The sequence below is a fragment of the Tachypleus tridentatus genome, chromosome 13, assembly GCF_004210375.1.
Source record: "Tachypleus tridentatus isolate NWPU-2018 chromosome 13, ASM421037v1, whole genome shotgun sequence".
NCBI classification, from domain to species: Eukaryota; Metazoa; Arthropoda; class Merostomata; order Xiphosura; family Limulidae; genus Tachypleus; species Tachypleus tridentatus.
In genome coordinates, this window is record NC_134837.1 from 222,036,662 (window position 1) to 222,060,931 (window position 24,270).

The 24,270-nt window shown below is 33.5% G+C and overlaps 1 protein-coding gene across 5 annotated transcripts in view; it reads right to left on the reverse strand.

The window, feature by feature from the left end:
- The window catches only part of LOC143238212 (uncharacterized), a 74,969-nt gene that overhangs the window by 36,132 nt on the left and 14,567 nt on the right, over positions 1 to 24,270 (reverse strand). For all 5 annotated transcript variants that reach the window (XR_013020459.1, XM_076478246.1, XM_076478243.1 and 2 more), the window contains exon 3: positions 18,944 to 19,290. Coding sequence is in view for 4 of the 5 variants with exons in the window: in XM_076478246.1 (XP_076334361.1) it covers positions 18,944 to 19,290 (347 nt within the window). In the remaining variant the exon portion in view is untranslated. The remainder of the gene's footprint in view (positions 1 to 18,943; positions 19,291 to 24,270) is intronic.

The window sequence follows — 24,270 nt, forward strand, 5'->3', positions numbered from 1 at the left end:
TCTGGGTTCATTAACATAATAGTTTTATGGGTAGTTAATGTAAATATTATTTCACTGTTACTGGTTTTACTACAAATAATGTTACAATCACATTTACCATCTTTGAAAAATTGTTTAATAAGGTTATTTTGTCATGTCACACAGAATCCTGTAAGTACATTCCATAAACCATTTAATTAAATTTACTTTAAATTTTCAGTGAAAGAAAGCTCAAAAATAACATCCTGAAAAGGTCAACTTACAAGATATAGAAAGGTTAAAACTACTGTGCTGAATATATATCAATCCATCAAAAAATGGTAAATTAGATTCATGATCATCCTCTATTGTATGTATTGTTTTTGGGTGCTTACTATACACTAAAAATTCTACAAGCCAGGCATTCATATTTGAAAATGCAAGGCATGTGTTAAGTTTTAGGGTTATGATTACACGACATGTTTGAATTGTAAGAAAACCTATTAAGCATTTCTTATAAATAAACTTAAACTGAAACAGTCAGTTACTCAACAATTAAAAATTATTTTGTTCTAATGTTACAAATTTTATCAACTGACATAGTTTATAGATTGATACTGTATCACAAAAAAGAAGTTAGAAATATGCACTGATTTATGTCAGTGTAACTGAAATCAGTTAATAAACACAAGTCACATATACACTGCTAAAATGGACAAGAAATGGTTAAACTTACAGGACTGAATTAACCATACAAAATATGAAATTTAGCTGAAAGTTATGTAGTATGTATATGAAGAACATGAAATTGTACCTGGTAGTCTAATATCAAACTTGGTTAACATACAGTATGACACTAGTCATTAAATTTTAACTTTGTTAAATTCAAGTTCATGAAAAAATTTATCAATTTTACATTAAACAGTTAGTAAGTGAGTGAAAATTATTTCAATTACAAAGTAGATTCTGAAATATAGTAAATGTAGTTCTTAACTTCTGCAAAGAACATAACAATTAATGACTAAAATAAATAAGTCTAAACATTCAGACTGATGACTTAATATTAAGGTTTAAAGGAATACTAGATAATACATTACCTTATCACAATTACTTCACTAATTAACCTACTACTTATTCTCTAACAGTACTGATGTTATTTTCCTACACTGAAAATATTTTCCCAAAATGTTCTTACCTTCTCTCACATTCAGTGCTGCTCTAAATATGCAATAAATGTTTTTCACATGCCACAAGTCTTGAAGTCCCACATATCCCACAATCAACATACTTCAACTGCAGTTAAAATGTAAATCATCATGCAAAACACCCTCCTGACATGTGATTCCCTCTTTTTGATTCTACTGACCTATTACTTCAAACTTCGAGATTAGGCAGAAAAAAAAGCATTAGTTTTCAGTGAAATATATTTTCATTCTAGGAAAACAATAATTTCTTAATTGGTACATAACCTCTACTTATTTGTATAGCTAGAATCCCACACTGAATAGGCAGAGGGACTGGTATGAAGGATAGAAATAAGTATCATTTGAAAAAATCTGAACTATGCTCATGAAACATCTCCTGTTGTGAGAGGAACACATTTGAAAGACTGCAGCATTTCTGTACAAGGTATACTCTGCACCCCGTGTGGAAACAGATGTCACATACATGGACAGAAAGTGGGAGAAGAAAAATTAAAAAGGAAAGAAAACTGGGTAGGTTCAAATCCAAACCACAATAGACTAAAGTCTATCAATTAAATCAATTGTATCAATTAAACCTAAAGCCACTTATGGAAATTCTTTATGTTGGATGATGGGTGGTAGTCAAATGAAGTGAGAAAACTCCTGGCTGCTTGCAATATCACTATCCACAGTGAACAAGATTAAATTCTGACAAAACCAACCTATAAAATAAAGGAAAACTAAGGATCAACAAAGTAATAAGTATAGTTAATTAATTATACTGTTTTTAGATTCTTATTTATCATGATTAGAACACATTATTTCATTTGATTTGTAACTTTACTGTTGTCATTATTTTTTTACTATAGCTCCAGTAACTTCTCTTGAGATCTGACCATACTAGAGGATTTTAGTTACTTTTGAAATCCATATCCTAAGCTAACAATGAAGAAAAATCTTTGCAATTGAGCTACTGAAACATAAAGAAACAAAAAAAAAAAAAAACTGATGTAGTAAATGCTCTAACCAATACTGTTATTGAAATAAACATTAATTACAGAATCATGCAACAGGACAGAACACACATTATAAGTGATAAGATTCAATAACTCCAACAATAATAATGACTTAGAAAAGGAGGCAAAAATAAATATGATGATTAAGTTTTAAATTTTTATGATCAAAATTAACTTAAAACTTCTGAAATATTGAAAGCCTTTAATTGTTGAGTTTGAACTCATGTATTACTAATACATGTGGCTAAACATTTCCAAAGGTTTTTAAACATTGCATAGCATGTGTCAATAACCATAAGTTTCCAACCCCACACATTCTACATTATATTAGTTCTGGTTTTTCACCATAAATTAGATTTTATTTGAATTTGCAGTCACACTGAAACATCTATTGTATGAAGGTTAGAATGAAGGTATTTCAAATATAAATACTCATTTGAAATTAATTTTAATTTTATGAAACATAAAAGTATAATCAGGTAGTTTTACCTGTGAAATATTGAAAGCCAGGATATCCACATTCTGAAGGAAGTAAGAACAGACAAACATTAAAAGAAACTGAAATATAAAACTAGAAGTTAAAGAGCAGGAAGATCATAATCTAGACTAGAATAAATATGTAGGTAAGCAGAGTAGGAGTAGAATCCAAAACTAGAAAATAATTTGGAGAACTGAATTCAAAGGAGAATGAGTGAAGTAAATCAGTCTTATGAAAAAAAACTGGACTGAAATGACTGAATCACACAACCAGCTAAATAGGTGGATACTCAGACAAAATTGAAGAAAGATGCAAGAAATCCCAAGGATGGACTAAAAAGCATGAAGACAGAGAAATGAGAACACAAAAAAAGAAATAAAAAATATCTAAATGTGAATAAAAATATAGATGATCCCTAGCCTGGGTGTGAACATGGAAATGGAAAAGGTGCACAGGAAGGCATTATCAATTTCCAGCTTGCACACTTTGTCCACTTCCAAAGAGCATTAACTACTAATGGAGATCTAATGGTATTTTGTATAGGACAAATGACAAATCATCCACCAGAGAAACAAAATGCTTTGCATGAACCTAATTATCCAGAGAAGGGAAATCATATAAAATCAGAGAAATGGATAAAACAAAACATACCTGAGAAACCATGTTTAAAAAAAACTAGCAAAATTCTTGTTGACCCAAAGAGGTTTAGTATGTTTGGGAAGAATAAGGGCAACATAGGAGAAGCAGATTCACTCATATAATTAGCAAGTTGATGGTGGATGAGAGCTAATAAGTCCATAGACAAAATACCTCACCTGTAGCCTGTGTGGGTGTCCCATTTGAAGGTATTACCTTCAATATGGTAACTTGTACTCAGAATTCATTGTGTAACAATGATTAAAGAAACACAACCATTTCATGAAAAAACAAAAATTGAAAACTTGAAAAAATAAGTAATCAGAAAATTCATGAACTTTGGAAAAAAGAACAACAATGAAATCCACTTCAGAATGAATAGAACAAAATAAAAGTTAATGAAAAACAAGATTGAAGAGAATAACAAAAAATGACTTGACAATGAATAATGCCACATGAGATACAACAGAAGAATTTCTTTACTTCTTCACAGTTTCTTAGATATTCTAAAATGGGTTGATTATTATTCATTATTTAAAATATGTTTCTTATTATTAACACTTAAATTTTTGATTTTATCAAATAAAATAGTAAGTAATTTATTTAATAAAATGGCCAACTGTTTAATAATTGTTCTTTCTGAACTAGAAATGAATCTAAATTTAATCAGGCATTTATGGAGTTTAGGAATAACATACAGAGAAGGTAAATCCAAGAAAGAATTTGGTTTAGAATGAAACTTTTATAAGGTTCAATAAAATTATTAATTACAATATATTTAGATTTGTTAATAAGTTTAAATGTTTGTGTACTATTAATTTCTTTTATTGTAATTAATGCATAAATTTTTTTTATAAATAAAATCAAAATTACAGTTAGCTTTAACTATAACATATTTTTTCTTGCAATTCTTGAATCTTATTTTTCATTGATGAAATGATAAATCTATATGATATTTCTCTAATTTTATACAGGATAACTTCAATTTTTTTTACATTTTTAAGTAAATAAAACTTCCATTCCACCCATTAATTGGTAGTGGTTGGACGTTATACTAGTTGGTTTAGTCATTAAAACAACTTGGCACTACTTTTATGCAGATGAACACATTATTGCATATAAAGGCTTAGTTAGAGTCTGAAAACTTGTAGTTACAGTGGACGTAATGAGTGGTGATTGGAAGTTATACTAGTTAGTTCATATAACTGGTTGGAACCCTTTATACTCGCATAATTTGTCTACTGGGTTACTAATTAGTATCTTACCACTATAATGAGGGCTGGAATGCCAACTTCAGGAGGTAAGTTGATCTTATTTACCTCCAAGCTGTAGTACCTTATTATTGTTACCTCTTTTTCCTTTTCTTCTTTACTTTGAAAAGCAATCAACTACCCACAACTGTCTGCAGATAGTGGAGGGTGACATAAATGTTAAACATTGTGGGTTTAAACACCCACAGTTCACTCTCTTAATTTATATCACTTTTACTTATTTTATTATTTAATTATTATTAACATTATTCATAAATTTCTTCATATGAAACTGGCAGTCAGAGATTAAGACTAATAGATGGTGTACTTCTTCCCTAAAATGAATCCTTTTGATTTGTGCAGTTTTTAACTTTCATTTGGACTAACTTTTGTTTATTGGAAAATATCATTAGTCAGAGCTTTGAATTTGCCATTTTTAATGTAGTCCTTCCTTATGATTTTATTTTACTTGACTGTCGAGTATTAATATTCTACACAAACACATATACACTATTTCCAATATGCACATTTAGACTACAGCACGCTTCACCCTCAGCTGCATATTTAAAACTTTTATTCTTATAATTTCCATATGAGAAAGAATTTGAATTAATATGAACAAAAAATTTTAAGTCTGAAAACTATAGTTTAAAGAAATACTAAAGACTTTTAGTCTGAAAAATGTGTGTGTATTACATATAATGTATTATAACACAAGTATTTGAATTGAATCAATATAAGTATAATAGAACCATCCATTGTATTTCTATGTAGCTACTTTGCAGAGTGTGAATGGATCTTCACCAAAATTGAGGATGGAGGTTACTGGATCCATAGTGAGATACATACAAATTTTCAGTTTTGCATTTTGCAGTTTTTATGGGCATTTTTTAATCACTATTTTACTATTTTGAACACATTGATAGGTCTTCGGCATATTTGGCATGGAGAACTGTTGGATCCAAGTGGCAATACGTGTGAAGTTGAGGTTTAATATTTTGTGTTTTTTAGTGTTCACTGGCATTTTTGCATTGGTTTTACAATGAATTTACATAAGTTATGTCCAGGGGACAGGTATTTCACCTAGTTTGAAACATTGCTAGAGCTTTAAATTATCTAGGATACTTTAACTTTTAATAAATAAAAATATCCACATGCATTAATAGACCTTTGTGCCAAATAGTGATAAACTCAAAACAAATACACATATACAATCAATAAAAGAAAAGAGAGGTCAGTATAAATTAAACTTCCATACGTTATGAAATGTCAAACATTTTAGAATAGCTTGCATAAGCTTATATATTATTTTAAAATGTTCTAATCACTGTATGTTCCATAGATAAAGAGCTGTGTATAAGCTTACATTCAAATAGCTGTGTGAGTAATAAATACATATGTATGAATGTACAGTTCACACACTGCACATGTATGTACAAGAGATATACAAGTGTGGAAATTTTCTACAATATTTGAAACACTGCAGTTTCTGTACAGATGTAAAGGAATACATTGTACACTCAAAAACAGCTAAACAGAAGGGGAGGAAGGTCAAATTTCACATCACTAAAGCACACATTATTTAGGAAAAAATAAGGTTGAGTGTTTCCAAACATCTCGGACTTTTTCAACAAAATGAGCATTTTTTTGGAAATAATAGATATACTGAATACTTGTTCTCTTCAAAGAAAGTTCACATTGCTTCTATTATTTAACATTATTTTGACTTTTTTAGAAATTATCAGAAGCGAAAAAATAAGGTTGAGTGTTTCCAAACATCTCGGACTTTTTCAGCAAAATGAGAATTTTTTTGGAAATAATAGATATAATGAATACTTGTTCTCTTCAAAGAAAGTTCACATTGCTTCTATTATTTAACATTATTTTGACCTTTTTATAAATTATCAGAAGCGACCCATCAGGTGAGATTTTAACAAGGAGAAAAATATTTACTGTACGAAAGACAATGAAAATATTATTAAAAATATATCTAAAAATTGAAAAATATAAAACTTGCAATAAAACACAATAAAAATCATAATTACAAATTTGTACATCTACAAGATATGATGTACAATAAGATATCCAGGAATTGGGAATCTTTGGGAAGTCTTTTTCAATAAGTTCTATCTTACTTAAGGTTGTTTAACTTTCAGCTAAGTGATTGGAAAAATCATGAGCATGAGTCTATATTATAAAAGAAACTGAATATTAAATTCTGTATCATACAATTTGTTCCAAGAAAAAATAACCAAGTTGAAATGTGGGAATGACCTTATACAGGTACTGAAGGTGCAGTTGACATTCTGTGTGTTGACTGTACATATAGTATGGAGGAACTTGAACACTTTTTGCAAGTATGTGCTCATAGCTATCATTATTTTGTTCTTTGGTATGATTTCCTTAATCCACCAATACCAGACATTTACAAATGTGTTAAAAGTTTTATATTCAGTTTGCATCATGTAAAATTTGAATCTCCAGTTTCTTCTATTCAACAACCTAAGTTAATCAAGTCAGAATCAGAAATCAAACTTATGCAACATTTAACAGAAACAGCATATGAATTAGTGACTTAATTAATGAGATCATCACATCCTGAAGTAACTGAAACTCAGCTGTTTGCCAAGATAAACTTTGAGCATAGAATACAGGGAGCAGAACGACTAGCTTATTCATCTGTTGTGGCCGGATGATCTTATGCTAATATTATTCACTATATTACAAAAAACTGAAGGATATTACCAGGGGAAATGTTACTAATGAATGCAGGTTGTGAATACCACTGTTACGCAAGAGACCTGACTCGGTCATGGCTAAATTAGTGGAAAGTTTACCTGTACCCAGTGAGATCTTTATGAAGCAGTTTTAACAATTCACAAAAAACTAACTGGTTTGTGTTATAAAATTCCCACTCTTCATAAGTTGTTTCACACTATGTACCAGCTGATGGGAACAAAACTTCAAGAACTGGGTCTTGTTTTAGAAAAATTGTGGAAAATTGAACTTGCATCAAATGTATCCTGTAGTTTCTGTTTACATTATGTCAATCACTACCTTGGAATGGATGCAATGACACTAGAATTATTTCAAGAATAGTGAAATTCAAGCCTGGTATGGTTATCATTGTTGAACCAGGAATTTATATGACACCAGAGAACTGTTAAGTGCCAGCTCAGTTTCAAGGAATGGGCATTAGGATTGAAGATGATGTTTTGATCACAGATGTAGGACCTGAAATACTAACTTCATGTTATCCCAAAACTATAACTGATATTGAGAAGATTTCTGGAATTAGGAAACTTTTTTTTATATATTCACTTTATATTAGCTCTTAGAATGCATCTGCAAGTCTATATTATAATTCAATTATGTTGTGAAATATGAAGATATCATGTTTTCTAGCTGCTTTAATGATATAACTATTAAAAAATATCAATTATTTAATTTCCATGCTTGAGACAACCAGTAAATAGTGGACAGAAACTGGATGATGCTGGTGGATGCTTTCTGCTATTAAAGTTGTCTCCCTGACAGGTGAGACACTCACAAGTAAAGACTGTAATCCATGAAGCAAGGTATCTTTAGGTATGGAAAAGTTACTCATTACACTGACAACAGCTTGCAATGCCCATGGTTGTGCAAAGCTGTAAAATGAGCCACCATGAATAGCATATTGCTCTGTTGTCCTGGTCAAGGGATCAGCTGCTCATCAGAGTACTGCAGTCCCTATTAGTGGCTTTTACCTGGACCAAAGGACATTAACAGCACCTGTTACAGGACCTTGTAAGCAAAGACAAATGAACAATGCCACTGATTTTCAAGGCCCTGATTAGGTACTAAACAGTTCATCCTAAGGTTAGATGGTCCAGTCTTTGACACTGTGAATCACCTGGTTAAGGAAGCAACACAACCACTACTAATTGACCCAGAGGAGAATCAGGCAATCAATCCATTTGAGTCCAAGGTTTGGAAGATGATTGACACCAAGATACTAACTGCTGATGCAAATGAATTATACCAACTTCAGCAATAACTTCTGCAAATCAGGAGAATATCCTGATTGGTGAATTCACTGATGAACTTCCCAGTAAACTTATATAGCAACATCTTGGAGAAATGTATATCACTCTCATAGAAGCTGAGCCCATCTTAACATGCCATGAAGCAGTAACTTATAAAGAGCTATTGGAGAGGTAAGAAAAACATACATTGGCAGCTCTAATAGCAATTCCTTAGGAGGATGGTTCAATTGATATACTTTCACCATAGTAGGCTAAGCCCAATCAGAGGGTTAAGAACCAGCCACCTCTATAAGAAAGAAATGCAAGACAAATATAATGGTCTTCAGTGAGTGGACAGGTCTTTGGTGGTCCTTTTACAGGATAATGCTGCAGCAAGGTATTTCCACAAGATATATGATGCATCACAAAGAACCAGACAACAAGGTCTGCCCATGGGATGCATACAACATTTACAACTAATGCCTCTACCTGGGTATCATCCAAGATAGGAAAAGTAAAGCATCTTGTGGACTTCTGAAACACTAACAAACGACCTGCCCATAGTTTGCAGCACACCAAAGGTATCAACCCAACCCAAAAAGCCAGAATTTTGCCAAGCAGCAAAGTATGCAAGAATATCTATACCAACTCAGATAATCAGGTTCAGATTTTATTAGTAAGAAGTAAATGCAGTGGCAAATGATTCAGAAAACTGACACACAGATTCAGCCCAGAAACAGTGAACTTCTTGAAGGTATGCACTGAGATACAACAGTACCTCCAAGTGCACAAGTGGTGATTCTTTTCTTGGTTTAAAACAGACAAGGACTAATGTGTCACTGGTGTTAAAATGATTATACAATATATTCATGAAATAAATCATTTTCTATCTAAAAAACCAGCAGCATTAAATTTGAGAGCGATCTGCTCAGCCATGGAGGAAGTCTTAGTGTTGTTTCATTAATATGGACAATTGGTTATCTAGAACAGCAGTAGGTGTGATGAGCAAAGTGAAAGTAGCCACACTAGTAATAATGCTAGGGCTGAATTTGTAGTAATGCACTAAGTAGGAGCGATTGTGAGGCTGCCAATACACTTGAGAATGTTGGGTTATATTTGTAACTTAAATTTTTAACAAATGCAGCAAAAGCAACTCGGTGATTTGTTGAGTAAATATTCTAATGTGTTGGTGGGATCATATGATTACTGGGTCAAAAAATGGTGATTTGGAACAATATAAAAAGGCACAGCAACATCCATATTGACTACCAAGAAGCATTACGGAGTTCACATGTATTGAAGTACAACAGGTGCTGCATGATGGAGAGTCATACAGCTTTTGTGAAGTGCTTTGCCTTTTCAGTAATGATTAATAGGAAAAAAAAGGAAGATACCACAAGGTGTATCTTTCAAAGGTGAATGCAGTAACTTGAATGGACACCTTTCCTTTATTTTGAACAAACTAATGTTTAGAAACACCAAAAGACTCCTGTTGGTTTAACATCTGGGATTGGGCATCTGTATCTTGGCAGATTGATCTGAATGACAACAACACAGTTAAGACTGCTTTCTCTGCAAGGCATGGTCTATATGAATTCCACATTCTAGCAGTCAATCTGTGTGATACACCAGCTAATTTCAAGGAGCTTACATTCAAGGGACTAAAATGATATATTTTTTTAGTGTTTGACTAAGCATTTGAACTAGTGTCAAAGAACCTTAAATAATATTCTTACAGGTATATATGACAGGCTTGAAACTAATTGGTTTCAATTGACTAATTGTCAACTAATTGACAAAAAAAGTCAACTTTCCTGATTTCACATCATACTACTAACTATTTGTGGCTAACTTCTCAAAGATAAAAGTACCATTTCTGGCTTTTTGAATGAGCCATGGACTTTGAACAGGCATTCTTATCCCTAAAGCATAGTTTACTGGATGCATCATTGCTGGCCTGTCTGTATCATGATTGCTCATTTCTCTTGGATACTGATGTCAGTGACAACAGAGTCAGAGGTGTTATCACAGTTCCAGGATAGAAGAGAATATGTAATTGTGTATGCCACTCATATGTTCATAACTACTAAATGCAGAAATTTATAACAAAGAAAAACTGCTTCCTAAAGTTACCTTTGTAAGATACTAATGACACTGTATGAAACAAGGTTCTCTTTCCAAGTAAATCATGTTTCATTAAAGTGGTTAGTAGACTATGAAAATATGGAAGGCATGATAGCATGCTAGAAAACAGTACGAGAAGAATATGGCTTTGTCATAGTTCACTTCATTGACAAATTACTCATGGATTTTGATGCCAGTGACAACAAATTTGGAGCAATATTACCATAACTGGAGGATGGAGTACACATAATCACATACATTAGTCATAACTTCATGGCTCCCAAATGCAGATATGTATAACAAAAAGTTTCTTTCTATGGTTACCTTTATAAAGCACTAATGAAACTACTTCTATGGTTGGAGGTTCACTTTCCAGTTAGTTCATGCTTTGCTAAAGTGGTAAGTAAACTTTACAATTCTAGAAGGCATGATAACTTAGAACATTCCATGAACATAGCTTGGTCATAGGCCATCATCTAGGACTATAACATGGAAACATGGATAGAATATCTTGCCACATGAGAAAAAATTGTACAATCATGAAACATTCTGGCTTTAAACACCATGTAAAAGTTAAATCCATAACTATTATGACCACAAAGAAAGTTAACTGTGAAGTAAACACTTCATGAATGGATGGATACCAAAGTTAATGCTTCTTGTGTCAGGAACAACTAGAGGTCCTGCCTTAGAAAGGACATTCCTTGCTATCCAACATGGTCAAGCCCCACCTGTATTCTAGTAGAGAGAACTGTAACATGGATGTAAATAGCCTGTGGCACCTTTATGAACAGTTATTAGTGCAACAATATGTGTTGAAGTGTGGCATTCTGACAGTGCTATACTTTTGTTACCAGAGATCTGCAGCATGACTTTGCACAACATAAAGAATAGAGGGCACCAAAGTGTAACCTACAGTTGTGCTAACATCAAAAGGTATTTCTTCTTTTTTTCTGAATGTGAGTGAGTTATGATGTTTAGTGCTGGTGTTAACACTGTATGGTGTGTGGGTCCTAGAGAAAAACCCATTCAAAACAGGATAAACTGTAACAGGAAACTGATGAGATGTCAATACAGAAGATAATTCTGGAGACTGCAAGAGGTCATCACTACACACACACATACACACAAATTGTCATTAATTATGAAGAGGTATGAAGCTTATTCACTAATCATTACACTGGCAAAAACTATTGCTGGTATGTTAGCTGAAAATTGACCAGCATGATATGGAGTACCAAAAGAAATTGAAATGGACTATCGAATAAACTTCACCATCCAACTATTCAATTAGTTGTGTAAAGTGTTAATGTGGTGAAAACTTGCATCTTACCTTATCATCCATAATGCATGGTGTGACAAAATAGGTAATACAAGCTACCAAACAAATACTTGTGAATTTTATTAATTCCAAAAAGCAATTAGGACAAAAACTTGCCACACTTGATGATGGCATATAGAGGAACAGAATAAAGAACAGTAGGTTGTCGCTGACGTTTCATGTTTAGATGGCAAGTGTAACTGCCTGTGGATGTGATATATAATCCTTAATCATAGGAAGAAGTTTCCCAGTGTTTCCAAGAAAATACAGTGGTCAGGATAAAAAATGATGGATACAAACAAACTTCACCACAACCAAGGATGACAGCAGGATGACAAGAAGTGCTGCGACTGGATGATGAAATTAGAGATGATCCAATGCACCAGTTGCATTGTGGTTGTCATATTTGCCAGCAGGGTTGGTTCTTACCTGACATTCCAACATACCATTCTTTTAATGCATGAGCTGGCAGAAGCAAGGTCTGCAAAAGCACATGGAAAACATCAGTAAGATGAGTTCATGCAACACAGTTTAGCCTACAGTATACTAGCTTGACTAGTAGTTTACAGAGGAAAGTGATGAGTCAGTGAAAAATTGAAAGCACAATGTAAACACCATGTTGTATAGTTATTGCTTAATCTTCAAAGCAAAGACAACAGACAGTAAAAAGAGGGACCATAAATTGGGGTTGCATTTACATCAGAAAATTTGGCAGTACTGGGAATTTATCTCTAGGTCTGTGAAAGGAGGAGGGCACTAGTCAAACACATGTTGAGGAAAACTTATGCAGCTAGATCATTTCCAATCAACACCTTAACAAATGGGAACTTAAATCTAGAGGTTGGAAAGAAGGAGAAATGTCTTAGCTGGTGGGTCAAACTGCAATATTTACAGATATGGCAGAGTGCTACAACCAACATCTGGTAGTATCAGGTCTGTGGTAAAAAGAGCATCATACCTTTGACACCAGCAAAATGTCATCACCCTACTCTGAAACAGAATTGTATCATGTACACTCAGGAAAATAGGCTGCTAGGAACTGGTAAGTTGCAAGGACTCTCATACTCTACGAGAAGAAGGGGAAAGTCTGGAAGACTGCAGCACCAAAGACAGTGCAATGGGTAACTACAATACTCTATTTTAAAAATCAGAACTACCACACTGATGGAGTTAATCAACCAACACCTGGCAACATCCAGAATTTTATAACAGGCCTGTGGCAGGAAGATCTTCAATGCCACATAGTATCAGAGATAAGCAGTAATCTCTGTTTGCTTTACCCATTTATATCCATGAGTGTGCAATCTAGAGCAAACACATTTATGAAGCAAAATACCACAAGATATGACTACGATTGGTCCCAGAGAACATCCCATTTCTATGGTGTATATAACATGAATGTGTGACAGACAATGATTTGTCATACATGAATTCTTGATATAAATGCATACTTTACATCAATCAGCATATAGTCATCTAGCATAGTCACAGGACAGACAGTGCAGATTTGAAACTAAGTATATATGGTCAGTAATCATTTGCCATACAGTGGAATTTATAACTGATTCTATATAGGAAAAGAAACTGAGTACTTACCAGTCACTATAAAACAAAGATATCAAAATGATGAGTGGAGGTAAGTAGAAACCCACAGAGCATGAAATGGCCATGTGATGAAAGGAGTGAGATGTAAAGGTACACAGTGTAGTCCAAATACAGTTACGACAGAAATTGTTTGTACCCTTGCGCCCCGAGTCGTCTATTGCTCATAACTTAAAAAGTACCATGATTAGGCTAATAATTATAATATATTATAAATATTACACTAACACACATCTACATAAATTTTTATTAAATTAAACAACAAATAAACTGTTTATAAACAAATAACCAAAAATAGGTGGAGCAGAAAGTATTTGTACAGTTCAGAACGTGTGAAAAAACTGATATTCCCATAAACATTTTGTTTAGTTTGACAAATAAACAACATTATACCATTCTAGAACTAGATATCGGGTTCATAATTATTGGAATTTTGCCAGCAAAAAATGTACTTCTGGCAATTTAGCACTTTCTCCGTCATTATCTGCTTGGTCATCATGGCGAACAGGAAACAAGTGTCCAGTGATTTAAAAAACCGAATTATTGTAAAATACAAGTCTCGTGTGTCTCTTTCCAGTATTGCTACACAACTTAACATGCCAAAATCTACTGTTTAAAGCATAATTGCCAAGTTTAAGCTTACAGGATCAACTGCTAACCTTCCTCGTTCTGGACGCCCCACCAAAATTCCAGAGAGAACCAACAGGAAGGTTCTCAGAGAAGTTAGTAGAAACTCTCATTTAACATGTAACGACATACAAAAACTGGTAAGAGAAACTGGGGTTGAAGTAAACACCTCTACAGTTACGAAAATGTTACGCTCTTCTGGGTTCAAAGCATGCCGTCCTCGAAGAACTCCATATTTAAAGCCTGTTCATTTAGAAGCACGATTGAGGATTGCAAAAAAGCATATAGATAAACCCTGTACCTATTGGAAGAGTATTCTTTGGTCAGACGAGACTAAAATCGAGCTTTTTGGCCACAATGATGTTTGCTATATTTTCTGTAAGAAGGGGGAACGAAATCTTCCAAAGAACACCGTCCCTATAGTTAAACACGGAGGTGGCTCGATCATGTTGTGGGGTTCCTTCAGCTCTTCTGGTGTAGGCAGCCTTCACCACATCAACGGAATCATAAAAAAAGAAGAGTACATTGATATATTGGGCACTTATATCAGGAATGATGTTCGGAACTTGCGGCTTGGGCGTCGTTGGATCTTTCAGCACAACAATGACCCTAAGCACACATTGAAATATGTGCAATCCTGGTTGCAGAGGAACCATATAAGTGTTCTGGAGTGGCCATTGCAGTCACCCGATCTCAACCCAATTGAAAATGTTTGGCACGAGTTGAAGACCAGGGTTCATCAGCATCATCTGAAAAACTTGAAGAGTTGGAGGCCTTCTGTAAAGAAGAATGGAAGAAAATACCAGTCGAATACTGTCAAACAATCATGGAGGGCTATGAAGAGAGATTTTGCCAAGTAATTCACCTGAAAGGCTACACACCTGACCATTAAAGTAGATACATGAACACTTTCTGCCCCTCCTATGTTTGGTTATATGTTTATAAACAGTTTATTTGTTGTTCAATTTACATAAACCTTTATGTAGATGTGTGTTAGTATAATACTTATAATATACTACACTTTCATTATCTTAATCATGATATTTTTTAAGTTATGAGGAAAAAACTACTCACAACACAGGGGTACGAACACTTTCTGTCGTAACTGTACCTGTCCTGATGATGCCCTCCACAAGAATTTGGAAATGGACAGTCAAGGACATGGTCAAGTGATGGAACTGATGGAAAAAACAAAAAAAATGGTGACAACCATTTTGAAGAAAGGGAAGAAAATGACAACCAAAGAATCCAACCCATAACAGTAATGGAAGAAATGTCATGTAAAATGGTAGGATTCCAATGAATAAGCAATTGGACATGGGAGCCATGGAAGGGAGCATTGCATGTCATATACCATCTCAGAGCTCTGACCAGGCAAAGTAGGTAATTAAGGCTCTAAATAGTTACAAAGTTTGGAGATGGAGGAAAGTGAAGGAAAACACAGTGATTGCCAATTGCAGAAACAACAGAACAACAGCAATCACATGCCAACAACAACAACAACAGAAACAAGAACTTAAATGAAAGTTGAGCCAGACAATAAAGGTTCAAATGGAAGACAAATAAGAATGAGAAAGAAGTTCCAATCCAGGAGAAAAGCAGGGCAAGGAGAATGAGCAATGGTGAATGAATAGAATAACATAGACAGGACAAAAGTGTGGAACACAGCAGTAAATATGATTAACTGAAATGTGAAAGACAAAGCTGACCTGTAACATGCAACAGAGGAAATAGAGAGGCTAATCCTGAAGCCAACTGAAAATGGACAGTAAATGATCAAAATTGGTAAGCATCCCATTTATGCTGATAAATGGCCAATGATGGTGGTTGAACTGGATGGGAAATCAAAGAGAATACATGCATGGAAATTTTGGATCATATGGTATGAAGACAAACAAAAGCCACATGTGAATATAGAGTGTAGGTGGGGAATGATGACACACACTAGTGTATGGCTGGAACAGAAGCATGGAAACAAAGTGAGAGAAACAGGTAATGACACCAACACCTTTCATAGAAGAGAAAATCATAACTGTGCTTGTCAGTACAGTGCCACCAATTTAACTTGGCAAGGAGTGGTTAGAACTACTCAAAGAACATCAGAAAAAAAGCTGAATAGGAAGCTAAGCATATTGGTAACAATCATACCATTTCTTGCTGAGAGCATCAACTGTATTCACCTGCAAATGAGATGATAAATATGTGACCAAAAATTGGGAAGTTGTGTGTTGGGAAAAGATGTAAATGTGTCCAAATTGTGGACACCATTACAAGCACACCAGTAGAAATATTATGGGTTGGGATAACTGATCCACAGCCAGAATATGATACATTAGAAAAGGTAGTTTGGTAGCTGGGCCTAATAAGGTAGATTCAAATTTTGTAAACAAAGGTACCTTGACCATATGCCACCACGTTTGTTAATAAAGGACACTGTCGTTGAGTTATCCAAGTGGATCTTCCCTACTTGTTCCAGAATAGATAGCAGAAAGTGAATGACAGCTTGCTGAACAGCAAGAAGCTTCAAAATATTAATATGGAGAGAGGATACAGTAAAAGTCCATGATCCCAAAATGTCTTAACAGTTGAAATATGTTCCCCAACTGGAAAGAGAAGCATCCATAAAGTTTTGACAAGCCCAATGATATAAAGGAAGAGAAACCCCTGTGGTAGTATTGATTTGCTCCAGCCACCAGGCAAAGTCCATCAGTAATGGAGAGGGAAGAATAAGAGTAGCATTCAAGGGATCCTGAACAAAGTTTCACTGTTTGATTAAGGCCTAATGAAGATGTTGGTAAGCTGGAAAAATGAACTAGAATTGGAGAAAAATGGAAAATTAAGCACAACTCCATAATGAACTTGGAAACAATAATAAAGCAGTTCAGAGACAACAAACTGATCACTGGGTGCCAGTTTCCTGTATTTTGGGGAATGAAAAAGAGAAAATTCTCCTTGTTTGATAGGACTTCTGAGAATTAAATCCCAAATTGCCTCCAAGTAAAGCTGGTATGAAATGAAATGAGATCCTACAGAGCAGGGCTGATTGAATGGCAACACAATGAGGAAGATACAAAGCGGAGAGTCAGAGCTTCGGAAACAATCTTTGAATACCATGAATCAACTGTACATGATCTCTGAATGTTGGCAAAGAGAAAAAATCTGTTCTTTACTAGTCTTGACCTGAATACTGAGTCACCAACAACAAATGCTGAACAACTAATGATCATGCAATACAGATGGATGAAAGGTTGGGAGAGGCATAGGGTTAGAAGGTCGGGAGTTAACCACTGAGACAGGAACAGGTGGGTTGGACAAATCCACACTAAGAAATAAAGAGATTCCAAATATTGGGAGTCTAAATACAGGTATTTTGCAATATGAAAATAAAAAGCATGATCCTCCAATATATTGACCCCCAACTGTTACTCCCAAAACAACAAACATGAAATACAATATTCAGTGAAGAAGGAAAACCAGATATTAACCCAAAGATTCATCCCCAAGGAAGACAAATGTAAACAATAGGAAACAGGAGACAAACAAAAATCAAACAAACCAAGAAAAGAAGGATACCTGGAAAAGTCCCCTGATATAACATGTGACTGAGAACAATATTCAGGATGGGAAAAAGGGTGCCCAAATCCTCATGCTACCCATCAGATGTACTAGGCAATGCTATGAGACAGTTTTCTACAGATCATTGACCAATAACTGTGGAACTGACCTGACAGATGTGGTCAGTAAATCTGATGGTGCAGTAACAACAGTGGTAGTTGTAACTACTTGAAACTTTGAGTGTATATTAACAAAGCATAAACTCAAACAAACTGAACAAAAATGTACTAAATGAAAATCACAAGCACAAAACAAATTTCTTAATAGTAAGACTGCCAATTGAGAAGTAATTAATAAGTGCATTATTAGACAGGATGCTCATTATGATAGGAGTGGTGTTATACTCTTATTGGTGTAGGGTTGCTGCATGATCCTTTGCATGTAGATATGTAGGAAGAAGTGGAAATTACAAAGCTAGCAGCAAGCAAACATTTGCACTGATAGGGAACAAGAGCAGAACTAACTGAGAAAGCTTTCTGTGAGTGGAGGTAAGATATCATATAAGAATTAACTAGCTGTTTAGTTATACAACTGGATGGCTTGAAACCATTAATATGGATCAATGTAAAGACAAACCATCATTACATTCAGACACAATATTTCAGTATGATTACACATATTCCAATAATAATGCTGAAAACAAACACTGTTATAGTTGTCTTCTTTATGTATTCAACAAATGTGAAAATGATCATCATATCTCTAGCTACATAATATTAAACCTAAAATATAATAGAAAGTATACTAAAATAAATGTTTGATTAGTACAAATTGGTCAATTAATTGTTAGAAAAGAGCCATAATTAAACAAGTTTTATAATATTATCAATTTCAAATATAGTTAGATAAAACAGAAAATTATTTACAAAGAATAATACAACCCATGCATGCAGGTTGAAAAGAATAATTAATATATCAATAATGAATAGGAAAATTACCAATGAACCCCTTTATCCAAAATGTTAAATGGATTCTGCTGTCTGCTTTATATTTCTTTTTCTGTATATAGGCTTTTTTGTTGTTACTTTTATAGTTGAAAAACACGAAAGACACAGCTGTGCACCTATACTTTCAGATTCTTATACACACATGAATATACAAGTTGTTCATTACTAAACTAAAACTTACCTCCAGGTTTAAGGCATTTTTCCGTATTGTGTTTGGCACAAGAATTATTTGGATGTAGTTATGATGTTTCTTTACAGCAATCTCTCTGTATCGAAAGGCACACTCAGTCTGTCTTTTACTGAGTCTTAAATTATCTTCATCTAAAGATTTTTTCCTTTTTGAAATTTTCTCCTCTTCAATAGAATCAACAATAGATTCTTGAACTTCACGAAGCATAGAGATAGGATTTCCTGTGGAATGGGTAAGGTAACCAGAAACTGTGGGAACTCCATGTTTGCAGCTGATTTTTTCTAAATCATTCCATGCACTGTGAATTTTTTTATATATATCTGCTTTAAGACAGGTTTCTGGAAAAAAATCACAAAATATAGCAACAATTATAGCATCTAATGCAAAATACAGCATAACACACCTAAAATACATAGGGTTTTCATTATCTTTAAAAATAGGTTGGTGATATTACTAATATAGATGAGTAACCCTGTCAGTGAGATGGAGCTGAGGTTGAAGGTCCAACATCATACCCCGACTTAATCCCACTAGATAGTTAGAGGCATATTCCCCTGAAGATTTTTAAAATCAGGAATATTGTAAACATCATTTCTTGCATTTTCAGGCCTCTTTTCAAATAATACTACTAACAGACATTACAGCATAAAAAATAACAAATATATAAAGTCACTTTATATGCACCAGAAGTTTTGTTTTATACAAATATAACTTAATCAGGAACAGTAACATTGTGTTTCATTATATATATATTGAGGAGCAGCAAGCAAATAGACAGCATGTACCTAAAGCTGGTTAGCCAACAGGAATATGTGTGTATGTTATACTTTCTATGCTTCTTCCTTGCCTAATAGCATTATAAGTGTTCAAAATTACTTAAAAACAGTTTTTAAGGCAATTAAATAGTAAAAGAAGTTATAATTAAAGTGATTCTGATGAATAAGTCCTTCAAACATAAAACAAGCTAGTAGAAATAAATACAAAACCACAGTGGCCTGGTAAGCAAATAATAATTAGCTGAAGTGAGCTAGTGATTTATCTGGCATCTAATTAAAACCCTGTGTATATCAATTAAATAATAACCTAAGGTATTATAAAATGTATACTATGATAATTTGGTTTACAATAAAACATGTTAAATTTTAAAAGATTCAAAATAAATAAACAAACATGCAACCAAAAGTTTGAAATGTGTGACAAAATAAGAGAAATTAATATTACACATCTATTTGCATACATTGTGTAAAATGTATGTGTAGTAAAATGTAGTTTTATATAACATGCACAATTCTACAACTGTATTAACATAATAGAAAAAACTGAAACACATGATGAATAAAAAGTAGGTTCTTACACAGCCTATGTACATAAAAAGTGAAAACCACACATATCTAAACATAAGGAATTACTATGAATTAGAAAATTTACATTTATGTACAGGCAACAATAATTTACTGTAATATTGTGAAATGTACATCTAACTATGCCACTAGAAATAAGATTTCAATTTAATCATGAAATACATGTATGCAATTTAATTGATCACAAGTATTAAACAAGTAAGAATAAAAAATGAATGCATGTTTTGGTGTTATTTTTATAGCAAAGCCACATTATACTATCTGCTGTGGCCACTGAAGGAAATCAACCACTGATTTTATTTCTGTAAATCTAAAGGTTTATTGTTGTCCTACAGGGGTACAAATGATAAAGTAATGCCAAAGTAATTATTCACATTTATTACTCACATGCAATTGCACAAAATGTTGCTAATAAGTGATTAATTTTTGAGATTACAGCATAATACAAAAGTATGGTATAAATAATAATGATGCAGATGAAACTACTTAAAATAATGATGTAAATGTTTTAGATGACAAAAATTGTAAAAACTGGAAAATCATTTCAAATTTCTAAAATTCATATGTTTATAAGTTTACATGCAAATGAATGTAGGAACTGATTACAACCTTATCAAAATTATTTGGAAAATTAAATGCCTAATAAATCATGTACAAATACACAAAAATTATGTTTATATAAACACACACACATGTCTGAACTGTCATGATTTACTTTCTTTTGCATAAACAAGTTTAAATTTCCCTAGTAATTATTCAAATTCTGGAACTCTAGATTATTCCTGCCATTATACATTTATTATTTTGTTTGTAATTCTTCTGAATAATTGTAAAGTTAATTCAAATAAAATAATATAATAAATAACCAACATTAAAAACAAACAAACAAACAATATATTATTTTTATCATAAAATCTGACTTGTAAATTGCTTATATAAAATCGATAACATTTAAATTCACTTACTAATTCTAGTTCACAATAAAACAAGTTGTTGTTTATAAATAAAATGATGATATAAATAACTTCTTGATCATTACTATGTCTGTTGTATCCTATCTGGCCTGATAAACCCTGACATCATGTGAAAGACATGAATATGGCAGATATAGTGTGGTTGATATATTACTACATATTCTTCTTTGCTTTCACATGAAGTGAAGGTGGAAATGACCAAAGCAGAGAAACTTTCCCTTATTGGAAATAGGAAGGCTCACTTGTCATTCTTACCTTATTTTCAAAATGTCAATGAGAAACACAACATGATCCAGATAGTCAAAGATAAACTTAACCATTTTATTACACTGACATTCAATAAACTTATGACCTTATATAATCTAGACTCATTTTGAAAAGAACACTTCCAACACTAAACTAAACACATTCAGCATAGTATATGGGGAAAATAAGTTTGATAATGATGTTCACATCCAATAGTTGAAGTTTCCTGGAGGGTATGTCAAACTGATAATGTAATGAAGCCTACTTCTTCATGCATAATTGAGGTAACATGACATGAAAATCACATAAACATCTTCACACAAGTGCTCAGAAAAAATGATCCCCAAAAACTCTTGTACCTGCAGCTAATGCATTCTAAAGTGACCCCAGATGATACAGTGGAAATAATAAAAGCAAATATGGTTATTCAAGTAACCATACAAAATAAATGAATCACAATGATAAAAATATCTGAAACAATATCACTCACACAGGTGCACAGCACAATAGACCAACCACACATGTATACAAATAATTTGACTCATCATTTATTCAGCTTAAATGGCTCCACTAATTGGGCACTATACCAAATTATGAAGCAGAAATAATTTCACAGACCAGGGCTTGAGCCTTGCACCCACAGACCACAGTAAAAGGTCCTCTTACAATTGATGAAAATTTATATAATGGACAGCAACTGCCCATAGTGGAAACACAAGTGTAGAGGATGACATTTCAAAAGTCTCCACAACAGGCAGTTGCCATCCATTCTACACAGTTTCATCATGAATACTCTGCCTAAACAATCTATCAAAGAATATCCTTTTACAATTATTTTATCTTTATGCTCAAAGAGATACAGACCTGACCAGTACAATACGAAAAAAGTCTATGTAATGACATAAAAACACAACTGGCAACTCTTTAGTCTGAACACAAGAAATAGCAACCCCAAAGGTAAGTGTATCAAACATCAAATAAAGTAAGCAGCAATAAGTATGAATTTTAAGATTGAAACTATAGGTTATAAGTGGCTAAGGTTTCAGCTTCATATTAAGACAAAAGTTATAGTTTGTTTCAACAGCAAATTTATTTATATCTTGTCTCAGAATTTTGCTCTTAATACTTCTTTCTGGTGCATCACTCTGAACCTTCATATTTCTAACAGATACTTACCTTCAACTGCAGTAACAGATATTCCCTTTTTCATTGCTTTCAAGTCCACAAATTTTTGCTCATCACTAGCTTTCAACCTCCCACCTAATTCCAGGTTTATATCACATGGTTCAGCTGCACTTAAGCATGAAACATTTCTCCACCAAGTGTGCAACAAAGCTTTCTATTGCAGCTGACTCCCTCCATGCTGTCAAATCCAACCTTCACTTTGAGATTAAACATAAAAAATGACACCAGAAGTGGGGAGCAGAATTAAGTATCTATCTGAAATATATTTTCAGTATAGGAAAATATTAACTTCCAATATAATTACTGACCTTATCTTATATATACATATATAGTTAAAGCTAGAATCTTACACTGAGCAGGTTGACGGAACATTGTAAAATTACCTAGATGATCACCATTTGAATACAGCAATGGAGTGAGCCCTCTCTATGGAGAGGAGTACATCATATCTGAACCAGATGTACTCTTTGTTCATGGGGAGCCAACAGGATTGGTATCACAATCAAATAAGATAACAATTCCAAATTGGTGAGGAAGAGGAATACGTTTAGGCTGACTAGGGTGCATCAAACCATAGGTAGAAAGTCAACTGCAGTCATGATCATTGCATAAGAAGAAACTTGATCAGTCCAATAGAGGAGGGCAGTTCTCAACCATTCACCCTAAATCTAGAATGAAAAAGGAAAAGAAGCCTCTGTTCCAAAACCTAAACCATTATGTGTGCAAATCTAGCACAACTTGTAGCAACAAATCCCAGAAAGTTGGAAATGCAATGTGGAGGGTCAGTTTCAGTCTAAAATCAATTGACAGTTACCTGAGAAACAATAACATCCATGCAGTGGTAGGAGGAAGGGTTACCAATCAGAGGAGCAAACCACAAAAACACATGGTAAAATTCAGTCCAGATAGGCAGCATCTGAAATAAAACATCAGACTCACGATAGGAGGATAGTCATGCCTTCAACACAGGAAAAATGCCACCACCCTACTCTCAACTGAGTATAACTATGCACATTTAAGGGATTTTATCCATGATTCAAAAATTTTAGTGGCTGGGAGCTGAGAAGTGTTAAGGACTCCCATACTCTACTGGAAGAAGCAAGAGAAAAAAAATGTGTTAGAGAATCTGTAGGAACACATCACTGGAAAAAATGCAGCAGATGACCACAAAACACTATTTTGAAGAACATATTGTTCCCAACTTTAGCAATCTAAGGAATATTAGAGATGAGAAGTAATCTCTTTCTGCTTCTTTTATGATACTTCATGAATGTATGGTCCAGTACGAAACATACTTTTGATGCAATGTGCTGCAAGTAAGAACTTGCAAGTAGTCTTGTGGAACACCTCATTTCAACAGTAAGTGTGATATGTATCATAAATTTCATGGCATAAATTTTGGATATCAGTATACCTGGGCAGGCACTACTCACAACAGAGTGGGACTTATATCATGTGAAGTAGGGTCCTGAAAAAAAAACAACAAAACAATTTACTCAGAGTTGTACTCATATACAGAGAATACTTACTGGGAAAGATGATATTTGGCTTA